A 15,431-nucleotide genomic window follows, 5' to 3' on the forward strand; every position below is an offset into this window, starting at 1 on the left:
TGAGCTAAACAGCCTGGACTCCAGACGAATACATTGTACATAGCTAGTCCTGCTCTCAGCTGAGAAGTGATACAATTGTATCCAGTCTAGACAATGCTCAGTGAGCTAAACATCCTGGACTCCAGACTGATACATTGTACATAGCTAGTCCTGCTCTCAGCTGAGAAGTGATACAATTGTATCCAATGTAGACAATGCTCTGTGAGGTAAACAGCCTGGCCTCCATCTGCTGCTTATTATGTATTTATCTTTCAGGCGATGTACAATTTATCAGTCTGGAGTCCAGGATGTTTAGCTCACAGAGCATTGTCTAGACTGGATACAATTGTATCACTTCTCAGCTGAGAGCAGGACTAGTTATGTACAATATATCAGTCTGGAGTCCAGGATGTTTAGCTCACAGAGCATTGTCTAGACTGCATTGTATCACTTCTCAGCTGAGAGCAGGACTAGGATTACTACCTCTCAGTATAAATAAGAATATTCTTATTCACTGACAGCAAACAGACATAATGAAAATTGCCAAGAATTGAAACAAAGCATATTAGAAAGCTGTACAGAAATTATATATCATTTACATAAAACTAAGAATAACCCCTTTACGTTTTCTGGTTACCCTCTAGATTTCCCTCCATCCGCTTCTTCTAGCACCAGGTGTAGGTTTTTCTTATATTTTCTATTCTATATACTGCAGTAGGGAATATCACACACCAGTTGGTCTCCTTCATCCTCGTGGTAGAGCAGCGGCTGCTTTAAGGGTCTGCGGATGTAGGTGTTAGTCGTGGTCCCTTGGAAGTAGGTGGCTGCAAACTTTGCAAACTTGTACTCCGAGAGATCTTCTTCCTCCTCTTCTGGGAGAGGCAGAGAATCATCTAAATCCTCCTCCTGCATTTCTCCTTGGACTCGCTCCAGATCCTGGGAGACAGGAACACATGGGAAATCATCAATGAGTAAAGAAGAACACCTGGATGCAGCTGTGCTGGAATGAAACAGGTGGCACTGTAGGACTAGTGATGAGAAACCTGGTGTGTTTCTTTAAAGGGGTACTCCGCTCAGAGCCGGTGTTGGGGAATCGTGACCTCACGGCCTGGCCCCCTTTGTCACACCCCTCCCGCCCTCTCAATGCAAGTCTATGGAAGGGGGCGTGGCGGATGCCACGCCCCCCTTCCATAGATTTGCATTGAGCGGGTGGGGCATGACTTCACATTTTGTTCCGAACGCTGAGCAGCGTGGTGCCCCTTTAAGATGAGGAATTATTATACCCTTTCTATTGATAGTTTGGATATTCTTATGGGTCTAGGAATCCTGATGACATTTGTTTAGAAATGTCAAATCATAATGTATGTGAGGAAGCCAGAAAACAGCGCACTGTACCTCGAAACCTGTTGGCGCCTGCCCCTCCTGCCCGGGCAGTGACGATGTGGTTCCCAAAAAGCCGAACATTTTGTCCACCATGTCGGAGTCATTGACCGGTTCATTTCTGGCCTTTTCCATCTTATCCAGCATCTCCTTCTTCCTCCGAGCCTCCTCCTTCTCCCTCACTTCTCTCTCCGCATCTTCACGGGCCAACTGGGCGAGGCGCTCCTAGAGAGATGGAAATGTGAACTGGGCTGGTGCAACGATTTTTACCACCCTTGGCAAAAGCTAATTTTGCCACCCCCTTGACTCTTGACTCCCATTGGCCCACTCATTAACACGCACCACCTTACTACTGGGGTGACACACTGTAACAAACCTCCTCCTCATATAATCTCCTTACTACTAGGACGATACACTGTAACAAACCCCCTTCCTCATGTAATCACCTTACTACTGGGGTGACACACTGTAACAAGCCTCCTCCTCATGTAATCTCCTTACTACTGGGGTGACACACTGCAACAAGCCTCCTCCTCATGTAATCTCCTTACTTCTGGAGTGACACACTGTAACAAACCTCCTCCTCATGTAATCACCTTACTACTGGGGTGACACACTGCAACAAGCCTCCTCCTCATGTAATCTCCTTACTACTGGGGTGACACACTGTAACAAACCTCCTCCTCATGTAATCTCCTTACTACTGGGGTGACACACTGCAACAAGCCTCCTCCTCATGTAATCTCCTTACTACTGGGGTGACACACTGTAACACATCTCCTCCACATGTAATCTCCTTACTACTGGGGTGACACACTGTAACAAATCTCCTCCTCATGTAATCTCCTTACTACTGGGGTGACACACTGTAACAAACCTCCTCCTCATGTAATCTCCTTACTACTGGGGTGACACACTGCAACAAGCCTCCTCCTCATGTAATCTCCTTACTACTGGGGTGACACACTGTAACAAACCTCCTCCTCATGTAATCTCCTTACTACTGGGGTAACACACTGTAACAAACCCCCTCCTCATGTAATCTCCTTACTACTGGGGTGACACACTGTAACAAACCTCCTCCTCATGTAATCTCCTTACTACTGGGGTGACACACTGTAACAAACCCCCTCCTCATGTAATCTCCTTACTACTGGGGTGACACACTGTAACAAACCTCCTCCTCATGTAATCTCCTTACTACTGGGGTGACACACTGTAACAAACCCCCTCCTCATGTAATCTCCTTACTACTGGGGTGACACACTGTAACAAACCTCCTCCTCATGTAATCTCCTTACTACTGGGGTGACACACTGCAACAAGCCTCCTCCTCATGTAATCTCCTTACTTCTGGGGTGACACACTGTAACAAACCTCCTCCTCATGTAATCACCTTACTACTGGGGTGACACACTGCAACAAGCCTCCTCCTCATGTAATCTCCTTACTACTGGGGTGACACACTGTAACAAACCCCCTCCTCATGTAATCTCCTTACTACTGGGGTGACACACTGTAACAAACCTCCTCCTCATGTAATCTCCTTACTACTGGGGTGACACACTGCAACAAACCCCCTCCTCATATAATCTCCTTACTACTGGGGTGACACACTGTAACAAACCTCCTCCTCATGTAATCTCCTTACTACTGGGGTGACACACTGCAACAAGCCTCCTCCTCATGTAATCTCCTTACTTCTGGGGTGACACACTGTAACAAACCTCCTCCTCATGTAATCACCTTACTACTGGGGTGACACACTGCAACAAGCCTCCTCCTCATGTAATCTCCTTACTACTGGGGTGACACACTGTAACAAACCCCCTCCTCATGTAATCTCCTTACTACTGGGGTGACACACTGTAACAAACCTCCTCCTCATGTAATCTCCTTACTACTGGGGTGACACACTGTAACAAACCCCCTCCTCATGTAATCTCCTTACTTCTGGGGTGACACACTGTAACAAACCTCCTCCTCATGTAATCACCTTACTACTGGGGTGACACACTGCAACAAGCCTCCTCCTCATGTAATCTCCTTACTACTGGGGTGACACACTGTAACAAACCTCCTCCTCATGTAATCTCCTTACTACTGGGGTGACACACTGCAACAAGCCTCCTCCTCATGTAATCTCCTTACTACTGGGGTGACACACTGTAACAAACCCCCTCCTCATGTAATCTCCTTACTACTGGGGTAACACACTGTAACAAACCCCCTCCTCATGTAATCTCCTTACTACTGGGGTGACACACTGTAACAAACCTCCTCCTCATGTAATCTCCTTACTACTGGGGTGACACACTGTAACAAACCCCCTCCTCATGTAATCTCCTTACTACTGGGGTGACACACTGTAACAAACCTCCTCCTCGTGTAATCTCCTTACTACTGGGGTGACACACTGTAACAAACCTCCTCCTCATGTAATCTCCTTACTACTGGGATGACACACTGTAACAAACCTCCTCCTCATGTAATCTCCTTACTACTGGGATGACACACTGTAACAAACCTCCTCCTCATGTAATCTCCTTACTACTGGGGGGGACACACTGTAGAGGGCGCTCTAGGCAGCTGCCTATATTGCCTATAGGCATAGCCGGCCCTGAATGTGAAGGTCCATCAGTGAGAAGGACCCCACCCGGGGCCGGTCCTCGTGTCTCCTTACTTGGTGTTTCTTTTCGGCTTCCTGTTTGGCTTTTTTTGCGCTCATCTCCTTCTTGAGACGTTCTTCTTCCGCAAGACGAAGCTTTTCCGCTTCCAGGCGACGATGATACTAGTGAGGGAAAGAGAACAAGATTTAAAATCCAGAATCCAATCCACTGAAAACCTCGACCACATTCGGCCCAAAGTGAATTTCGTGAAATTCTCTCCGTTTTATTTTTTCTCGCAACACCATTAACTCGCCTCAAAGAATTTCAAATTTTTTTCACTCTTTTTGCCTTACACTGTACATTCTCCAAAAAGTGGGGAGAACTTATTGAAGGGGGGAACTGACCCAAGATTTCCACTTAAAGGGGTACTCTGGTGAAAAACTTTTTTTTTTTTTTTTTTTAAATCAACTGGTGCCAGGAAGTCAAAAAGATTTGTAAATTACTTCTATTAAAAAATCTTAATCCTTCCTGTACTTATTAGCTGCTGAATACTACAGTGGAAATTCTTTACCATTTAAAACACAGAGCTCTCTGCTGACATCACGAGCACAGTGCTCTCTGCTGACATCTATGACCATTTTAGGAACTGTCCAGAGTAAAAAGAAATCCCCATAGCAAACATATGCTGCTCTGGACAGTTCCTAAAATGGACAGAGATGTCAGCAGAGAGCACTGTGCTCGTGATGTCAGCAGAGAGCTCTGTGTTCCAAAAAGAAACACATTTCCTCTGTAGTATTCAGCAGCTAATAAGTACTGGAGGGATTAAGATTTTTTTTTAATAGAAGTAATTTACAAATCTGTTTAACTTTCTGGCACCAGTGGGTTTAAAAAATAAATAAATAAAAATAAAAGTTTTCTACCCGAGTACCCCTTTAAATGAGCACTGTCACTTAAAAAAAAACTTTTGACATTTTGTAGATACATGTCGAAAGTTTTGATCGGTTGGTGTCTGAGTGTTCAGACCCCGACCAATCACTAGAACGAACTGGGTGCTAGGGCCCTGTTCACACTACGGATATTCTACACAGATTTCGCTTGCAGCAGCCTCTCATTGATTTGAATGGGAGTTTCGCTGCTCTGTTCACACGTTGGAAGTGTTTCGGAACTTTGGACGAGGAATTGGGTTCCGGCGTGTTCAATCTTCCGGTGGAATCCACCAGAGACGTGCCGTTTGTTATTGGGACGGAGCTTATGTCATTTAGATTCTGGGCTATTTTGAACAGCGCAGACCGACTGAAGAAATTTAAGAAGAAAGTTGTATGCTTAAAGGGGTACTCCGCTGGTCAGCGTTTGGAACAAACTGTTCCAAATGCTGGAGCCAGGAGCTTGTGACGTCATAGACCCGTACCCTCGTGATGCCCCGCCCCCTCAATGCAAGTCTATGGGAGGGGGCGTGACGGCCGTCACGCCCCCTCCCATAGACTTGCATTGAGGGCGTGGGGCTATGATGTCACGCGCTCCCCGTTCCAACTCCAGCGTTCGGAAAAGTTTGTTCCAAACGCTGAGCAGTGGAGTACCCCCTTCCATTGTTTGTTTAAAGGGGTTATCCAGGAAAAAAACAACTTATATATATATATATCAACTGGCTCCAGAAAGTTAAACAGATTTGTAAATCACTTCTATTACCAAATCTTAATCCTTTCAGTACTTATCAGCTGCTGAAGTTGAGTTGTTCTTTTCTGTCTAAGTGCTCTCTGATGACACGTGTCTCGACAACTGTCCAGAGTAGAAGCAAATCCCCATAGTAAACCTCTTCTACTCTGTGCAGTTCCCGAGACAAGCAGAGATGTCAGCAGAGAGCACTGTTGCCAGACAGAAAACAACAACTCAACTTCAGCAGCTGATAATTATTGGAAGGATTAAGATTTTTTAATAGAAGTAATTTACAAATCTGTTTAACTTTCTGGAGCCAGTTGATATATACATATATATATATATATACGGTATATATATATATATATATATATATATATATATATATATATATATATATATAATTTTCCTGGAATACCCCTTTAAGACCCTAATGGTACTGTATAAAGTGAGGGCCCAATTGGTAGTCTTGATTGAGACTCAAATTCCACCCATTTAAATACTGACACCCTCATACCTCTCCTTTAAGGCGCTTGTAGAGTCTTCGGGCGATCATCCCCCTGGAATAGGCTTGAATGGTATAGACCGCCCACAGTCGGTGTCGGAAAGCCCTTCGGACCAAGTACCCTCGGCATCGTGCCTGGAAATCGCTGATCCTCTTGCGAACGATATGGTACTGCTGGTGAAGTCTCCTGGAGCGGTAAAGGGCCTGAAGCCTCAGGAATCCTACCTTCATCTGGTATGAACAGATAAGACCAAGAGATTGGGACACGACTCGATGCTAAATTCTAAATTAAATCAGATTTGTGATTACTTCATATTATTTTGGTTACTCACATTTTCCCTCTTACTGTCATTGAATTAAAGGGGTACTCCGGTGGAAAACATTTTTTTTTTTAAGAACTGGTGCCAGAAAGTTAAAGGGGGTATTCCAGGCCAAAACTTTTTTTTATATATCAACTGGCTCCGGAAAGTTAAACAGATTTGTAAATGACTTCTATTAAAAAATCTTAATCCTTCCAATAGTTATTAGCTTCTGAAGTTGAGTTGTTGTTTTCTGTCTAACTGCTCTCTGATGACTCACGTCCCGGGAGCTGTGCAGTTCCTATGGGGATATTCTCCCATCATGCACAGCTCCCGGGACGTGACATCATCATTGAGCAGTTAGACAGAAAACTTCAGAAGCTAATAACTATTGGAAGGATTAAGATTTTTTAATAGAAGTAATTTACAAATCTGTTTAACTTTCCATAGCCAGTTGATATATATATATATATATATATATATATATATATATATATATATATATATATAAAAGTTTTGCCTGGAATACCCCTTTAAACAGATTTGTAAATGACTTCTTTTAAAAAATCTTTATCCTTCCAGTACTTTTTAGTAGCTGTATGCTACAGAGGAAATTCTTTTCTTTTTAAATTTATTTTCTGTCTGACCACAGTGCTCTCTGCTGACACCTCTGTCCGTGTCAAGAACTGTCCAGAGCAGCATAGGTTTGCTATGCGGATTTTCTCCTGCTCTGGACAGTTCCTGATATGGGCATCAGGTGTCAGCAGAGAGCACTGTGGACAAGACAAAAAAGAAATTCAAAAAGAAAATAATTTCCTCTGTAGAATAAAGCTGCTAAAAAGTACTGGAAGGATAAAGATTTTTTAATAGAAGTCATTAACAAATCTGTTTAACTTTCAAGCACCAGTTGATTAAAAAAAATAATCACCGGAGTACCCCTTTAAAATATTTTTAAACGGAACCAGCCCTGACCTAGTCCTGCTCATACAGATTCATGTGTCCAAAGACATTTTACCAAACTATGTCTCCGCCAGTTAGATAGGATCAGGAGAGGTTATGACCTACCATAAAGGGCTTCATTCACTGACAGCAAGCAGAGATCTAGATAATGGGTGGTGGTCCAGGGAACTAGACTTATCCCATATCCACAGGATAGGGGAGAAGTGTCTGGTCACAGGGGGTCCCACCGCTGGGGCTCCCAATATCTCCTATATGGGGCCCGTACTACTTATTCATCCGTAGCGGGCTCCAGCCCCCACGTTCCTGAATGGGGGCAAGTGACAGCGCACCTAGCTAATCACTTGGTGAGATGGGACATCACTGTGGCCGGTGTTGCCTGAGCGGGCCCTCACTTGCCCACGTCCAGGATGGAGGGGGCCGGAGGATACTGAGGACAGGTAAGTAGGACAGGTCCCATACATGATATTGTGGGGGACCTCAGTGGTCGGACCCCCACAATTAGACAGCTATCCCCTATTATGTGAATAGAGGATAAGTTCAGTTCCCTGGACTACCCCTTAAATATAAATATACCTGAAAAAATTCTTCAGACTTTGCTGAAATTAAAGTGGAACTCCGCTGCTCAGCGTTTGGAACAAACTGTTCCGAAACGCTGGAGCCGGGAGCTCATGATGTAATAGCCCTGCCCCCTCAATGCAAGTCTATGGGAGGGGGCGTGACGGCCATCACGCCCCCTCCCATAGACTTGCATTGAGGGGGTGGGGCGTGATGATGGGGCGGGGCTATGATGTCACAAGCTCCGGGCGCCAGCGTTCGGAACAGTTTGTTCCAAAAGCTGAGCAGCGGGTCTTCCGCTGCTCACCGTTTGGAACAAACTGTTCCGAACGTTGGATCCGGGAGCTTGTGATGTCATAGCCCCACCCCCTCATGACGTCAAGCCTCGCCCCCTCAATGCAAGCCTATGGACTTGCATTGAGGGGGCAGGACGTGCCATCACGAGGGGGCAGGGCTATAACGTCACAAGCTCCCAGCGTCGGCTCCATTGTTCGGAACAGTTTGTTCCAAACGCGGAGCAGCGGAAGACCCCTTTAAATATAGAATTGATAAATTTGCTCATCATGAAATAATTGAAATTGAAGTAAAATTGAAATTGATGATTTGTAAAAATTACATTTTATCTATGTTATAAAAAAGAAAAAAAAATGCAGTAATTGTTCCATTTTTCTCTAGCACCACCACAGGGGGGGGGGGGGGAATAAATCTTAATTTGATTATTTATAAAAATTATTTTAATGAATTTTAATAATTTATAAAAAGGATTTTTAACATTTTTAAATGACTGATTTTTGAAAATGAAAAGAATTTGACAGTGATTTTTAGTTATGGATATTGATACGTCGGGGTTCTCCTCGGTTTTGTGCCGTAACCTTACCACGGTGTAGTTTCTTCTGCAGTTGTATCCTCTCCAATATCTCTGGATCAGTAGAGCCGATTTTCTAACTTTTACGAAATTGGACCTGGAAATATAAATAAATGTATTCAGTCCAGGATGAGAATGTTCTAATGGTCCTTACAGGGATGTATCCTGGACCCCAGTGATTGAATAGACCCAAAGGTTCCTCTGCCACATAGGACAGCAGTTTTATCAATAGCCTAGGGTGGGTGGTGGTCCCTGATTTTGCACCGGGGCTTCAGGGTGGCATGCCCTTCTAAGCTCACCTGTCCTTAAAGCCCCGCACCACCTTCTGGATGAGGATAACCTTGTCAGTGATGGCTTTGTCTCTTTCGATTTCCAGTAACATATCATGGTGATCCTGAAACACAAAACAAAAATGGCGTCAAACTTCCTGAACACTGAGCAATGTGAATATAATATTCCCGCGAACATGACGTCTATATAGCCAATGGAAAATATTGTCCGCTCCCCTGATTCTCGAGATCTCGGCATAGGCCTTCAACAGCTGTGAGGAGAAATGTTCAATAAGCCAACAGATATTACTGCCCATTACCCCGTACACACGACGATTTGGTGCATGTGTTCTCAATGGGGAGAAGGGAGAAAGTCGATGATAGACAACGCTGGTGGCCGCTCATCTCCCCTGAGAACGAAGAGAAGGGCATTGAAATTCATCAACCTCAATCCTTCTCTCCCCGATTTGTGAGGCCACATACATATATGTGTAACACCTTTCAGATTGAAGGAATTCAGGTCTAACAATTCTGGCCCAACAATGATAGAGAAGTGATGACTTAAACCCCCAACATCTGTGATGCAGAAGTCATCCTCACAACACACAAAACACTTCAACCCTACAACTTTTGATCATCTTTGACCAATACACTCCTTACTGCACTTAATGTGCTTCTCTCTGAGAAATTGTCCCATCGAGGTCATCCATGACCAGTGCAGGAATAGTGACACCTCTACAGAGAGTACTCATCTATGACCAATGGAGAAATACTGACACCTCTACAGAGAGTACTCATCTATGACCAATGGAGAAATACTGACACCTCTACAGAGAGTACTCATCTATGACCACCTGAGAAATACTGACACCTCTACCCACCAAGGTCATCCATGATCAGCTCAAGAATAGTGACCTGCTACACATAGTACTCATCTATGACCAATGGAGAAATACTGAAACCTCTACACATAGTACTCATCTATAACAACATAGAAATACTGACACCTCTACACATAGTACTCATCTATGACCACCTGAGAAATACTGACACCTCTACACATAGTACTCATCTATGACCAATGGAGAAATACAGACACCTCTACAGAGAGTACTCATCTATGACCACCTGAGAAATACTGACACCTCTACCCACCAAGGTCATCCATGACCAGTGCAAGAACAATGACCCCTCTACACAGAGAACTCATCTATAACCAATGGAGAAATACTGACACCTGTACACATAGTACTCATCTCTAACCAATGGAGAAATACTGACACCTCTACACAGAGTACTCATCTATAACCAATGGAGAAATACCGACACCTCTACACAGAGTACTCATCTATAACCAATGGAGAAATACTGACACCTCTACACATAGTACTCATCTATAACCAACGTAGAAATACTGACACCGCTACACATAGTACTCATCTATAACCAATGGAGAAATACAGACCCCTCTACACAGAGTACTCATCTATAACCAATGGAGAAATACTGACACCTCTACACGTTGTACTCATCTATGACCAATGGAGAAATACTGACACCTCTACACAGAGTACTCATGTATAACCAATGGAGAAATACAGACCCCTCTACACAGAGTACTCATCTATGACCAATGGAGAAATACTGACACCTCTACACATAGACTCATCTATAACCAACGGAGAAATACTAACACCTCTACCCATCAAGATCATCAATGACCAGTGCAAGAATAGTGAAACCTCTAAACAGAGTACTCATCTAAGACCAATTGAGAAATACCGACACCTCTACCCACTGAGGTCATCCATAACCAGTGCAAGAACAGTGACACCTCTACACATAGTACTCATCAATAACCAATGGAGAAATACCGACACCTCTACCCATCAAGGTCATCCATGATCAGTGCAAGAACAGTGACACCTCTACACAGAGTACTCATTTATGACCAATGGAGAAATACTGACACCTCTACAGAGAGTACTCATCTATGACCACCTGAGAAATACTGACACCTCTACCCACCAAGGTCATCCATGACCAGTGCAAGAACAGTGACCCCTCTACACAGAGTACTCATCTATAACCAATGGAGAAATACTGACACCTCTACACAGAGTACTCATCTATAACCAATGGACAAATACAGACCCCTCTACACAGAGTACTCATCTATAACCAATGGAGAAATACCGACACCTCTACACAGAGTACTCATCTATAACCAATGGAGAAATACTGACACCTCTACACATTGTACTCATCTATAACCAACGTAGAAATACTGACACCGCTACACATAGTACTCATTTATAACCAATGGAGAAATACAGACCCCTCTACACAGAGTACTCATCTATAACCAATGGAGAAATACAGACCCCTCTACACAGAGTACTCATCTATGACCAATGGAGAAATACTGACACCTCTACACATAGTACTCATCTATAACCAACGGAGAAATACTGACACCTCTACACATAGTACTCATCTATAACCAACGGAGAAATACTAACACCTCTACCCATCAAGGTCATAAATGACCAGTGCAAGAATAGTGAAACCTCTAAACAGAGTACTCATCTAAGACCAATTGAGAAATACCGACACCTCTACCCACTGAGGTCATCCATAACCAGTGCAAGAACAGTGACACCTCTACACATAGTACTCATCAATAACCAATGGAGAAATACAGACACCTCTACCCATCAAGCTCATCCATGATCAGTGCAAGAACAGTGACACCTCTACACAGAGTACTCATTTATGACCAATGGAGAAATACTGACAACTCTACACATAGTACTCATCTATGACCAATGGAGAAATACCGATACCTCTACCCATCAAGGTCATCCATAACAAGTGCAAGAATAGTGACACCTCTACACATAGTACTCATCAATAACCAATGGAGAAATACCGACACCTCTACCCATCAAGGTCATCCATGACCAATGGAGAAATACCGACACCTCTACACATAGTACTCATCTATGACCAATGGAGAAATACCGATACCTCTACCCATCAAGGTCATCCATAACAAGTGCAAGAATAGTGACACCTCTACACATAGTACTCATCAATAACCAATGGAGAAATACCGACACCTCTACCCATCAAGGTCATCCATGACCAATGGAGAAATACCGACACCTCTACACATAGTACTCATTTATGACCAATGGAGAAATACTGACAGCTCTACACATAGTACTCATCTATGACCAATGGAGAAATACCGATACCTCTACCCATCAAGGTCATTCATAACCAGTGCAAGAATAGTGACACCTCTACACAGAGTACTCATCTATGACCAATGGAGAAATACCGACACCTCTACACAGAGTACTAATCTATAACCAATGGGGAAATACCGACACCTTTACACGTTGTACTCATCTATGACCAATACACAACAAACTTACATAACAAACAAATGTTTTAGTTCCTTAAAGTGCACAAATTCAGTTCAAAAACTGTCCAAGAACATGGCAAGTAAAATACAAAAATCGTTCACCCCTATTTGCCTTCTGCAGATCATTCCCTCCCATTGGAGAATTTCGATCGCTGGAGTTCCCATCAGAAGGAGCTGAAGTGGAGTCCTCTCTCTGCCTACAAGGGTGAACAATTTTTGTATTTTCCTAATGAAGTGAGTTCTGGACTTGTTGTTGAATCCTTGCAAAGTTTTCAAATTGCATTTGTGCACTTTAAAGGGCTAATCCGCTGCCCCATTGTTCCGAATGCTGGGTGCAAGCTGCGGGGGTCGTGCCCCCTCCTATAGACTTGCCTTGAGGGGGCGTGATGTAACATCACAAGGGAGCATGGCTATGATGTCACGACCCCCGCAGCCCGCACCCAGCGTTTGCAACAAAATGTTTCGAACGCTGGGGCAGTGGAGTACCCCTTTAAGGCACAAAAAAAATGTGTTTAAAGTGGGTGTTGTTTTCAAAGTGAAGGGGTGTGAACGGGGTCACCATGTTTATTAACACGCCAGTACACCCAGAGAGTCCTATTAACTCTTTATGGTTAATGGAGAAATACTGACAGCCCTCAACCACTCCAGTGGATACATGGTGATGCCTCCTTCTCCACTACCCACCAATAGTCTATGGCTGGAGTAGAAACATGGACTCTCTTCACCACAGTCCCTGTTTATATGTAGAAACTCCGTCACCCCTTCACTCCCTTCACACTGTTTTTCTATCATTTATTATCTATGACTGGAATAGGAAGTCTTCATGTGTAAATGGAGAACATTCCTCTATAGAAACACGTGTACAGTTCTTGGAATGACCCAGCCCGGGCCGCTACTCAGGAGTTCTCCCCATATTCTTGTTTAGGATTGTCCAACCAGCTGTTCTCTCCATTTCCTGCTGGGGAAACCTCCATTTCCTGCAACCGTTTCCAGGACTGACAGCTGCAGAGTCTCGATAAAGACATTGGAGGGGATTCTAAGCTGGATAGGATGTCATAAAAATATCTCAATGGACTGTGCAGGACCGGAGAGTTGGAAAACGGGAAAGTGACAAGGACTTGAAGTTCCCTTCCGGAGTTATGGTAGATTGGTGGAGAATGACCTTCATGGTGCCGGGAAGAGATTCCCCCCCACCCCGCTGTCCTAATGCCATCATACAGTACCCAGTATCCATTCTAATTCTAGGGTGTAATACAAAAATGGGGAAGTGGGGTGGGTGAATACTAATCGACATGGTGCCAGACATAATTCTTCATTCTACAGACTTGACTCTACACGTCATAGTTGCCTCAGGTGACAGTCATGATGCTCCATCTTAGATTTCGTGCTAGGCCTACTAGGCTCTGCATGTCATGGCTGCACCATATAAGTCCTTTATTTTATGGATGATGAATGACAGGAACATTAAATAGACATGGTGTATCTACGTAGACCTGAAGCCAAACCTATTTCTCCATTTTAAATGGCACCAGGCTCGGCTCTGCATGTCTTCGTTGTACCAGCCATAGAACATTTGATAGATATGGTGTTTCTTAAAGGGGTACTCCACTGCTCAGCGTTTGGAACACATTGTTCCGAACGCTTGAGCCGCCGTCGGGAGCTTGTGACGTCATAGCCCCGCCCCCCTCAGGACGTCATGCCCCTGCCCCCTCAGTGCAAGTCTATGGGAGGGGGCGTGATGGCCATCACGCCCCCTCCCATAGACTTGCATTGAGGGGGCATGGTGTGAAATCATGAGGGGGTGGGGCTATGACGTCACAAGCTCCCAGCGCCGGCTCCAGGGTTCAGAACAGTTTAAACCTGATGCCAAATCTACTTCTCCATTTTAAACATGGCACCAGACTTGGCTCTACATGTCTTTGTTGTACCAAATTTAGATCTCTATGTTGCAGATGGTGACAGACATAGTATTCCGTCTGACACCTCTACCCACCGAGGTCATCCATGACCGATGGAAGAACAGTGGCACCTCGACACATAGTACTTATCTATGACCAATGGAGAAATACTGACGCCTCTACCCATCAAGGTCATCCATGACCAGTGCAAGAACAGTGGCATCTCTACACAGAGTACTCATCTATGACCAATGGAGAAATACTGACAACTCAACACATAGTATTTCTCCATTGGTCATAGATGAGTACTGACACCTCTACACATAGTACTCATCTATGACCAATGGAGAAATACTGACAACTCTACACATAGTACTCATCTATGACCAATGGAGAAATACTGACACCTCTACCCACCATGGTCATCCATGACCAGTGCAAGAACAGCGACATCTCTATATATAGTAAGAAATGTAGTCGCACTCACCCAAAGTTTCCTGAGATTCCGACGAGACTTGTTTATTCAAACGAAGTACAGCATATACAGAAAAAAAGGTTTCATATGCGGGGAGCGAGAGCAGCTGCTCTCAGATGCGGGGGCACACCACTGGAGGCTACTAGTTTCACGTCATCAACAGATGCTTCTTCCAGCCAAAGTGTACTATATCTACATATAGTACTTATCTATGACCAATGGAGAAATACTGACACCTCTACTCACCAAGGTCATCCATGACCAGTGCAAGAACAGTGACCCTTCTACATATAGTACTCATCTATGACCAATGGAGAAATACCCACACCTCTACACAGAGCACTAATCTATGACCAATGGAGAAATACCGACACCTCTACACAGAGTACTCATCTATGACCAATGGAGAAATACCGACACCTCTACACAGAGTACTCATCTATGACCAATGGAGAAATACTGACACCTCTACACAGAGTACTCATCTATGACCAATGGAGAAATATTGACACCTCTACACATAGTACTTATCTATGACCAATGGAGAAATA

The 15,431-nt window shown here is 44.1% G+C and overlaps 1 protein-coding gene across 1 annotated transcript in view; it reads right to left on the reverse strand.

Annotated features, from left to right (window-relative positions):
- Positions 1 to 15,431, reverse strand: part of MYO7A (myosin VIIA) — a gene marked incomplete in the record, with an annotated part of 248,641 nt that overhangs the window by 77,297 nt on the left and 155,913 nt on the right. The window contains 6 exon segments of the mRNA XM_056561158.1: positions 712 to 915; positions 1,375 to 1,584; positions 4,043 to 4,150; positions 6,139 to 6,357; positions 8,818 to 8,902; positions 9,105 to 9,199. Coding sequence (XP_056417133.1) covers positions 712 to 915; positions 1,375 to 1,584; positions 4,043 to 4,150; positions 6,139 to 6,357; positions 8,818 to 8,902; positions 9,105 to 9,199 — 921 coding nt within the window.

The sequence above is a fragment of the Hyla sarda genome, chromosome 2 (genome assembly GCF_029499605.1).
Source record: "Hyla sarda isolate aHylSar1 chromosome 2, aHylSar1.hap1, whole genome shotgun sequence".
NCBI classification, from domain to species: domain Eukaryota; kingdom Metazoa; phylum Chordata; class Amphibia; order Anura; family Hylidae; genus Hyla; species Hyla sarda.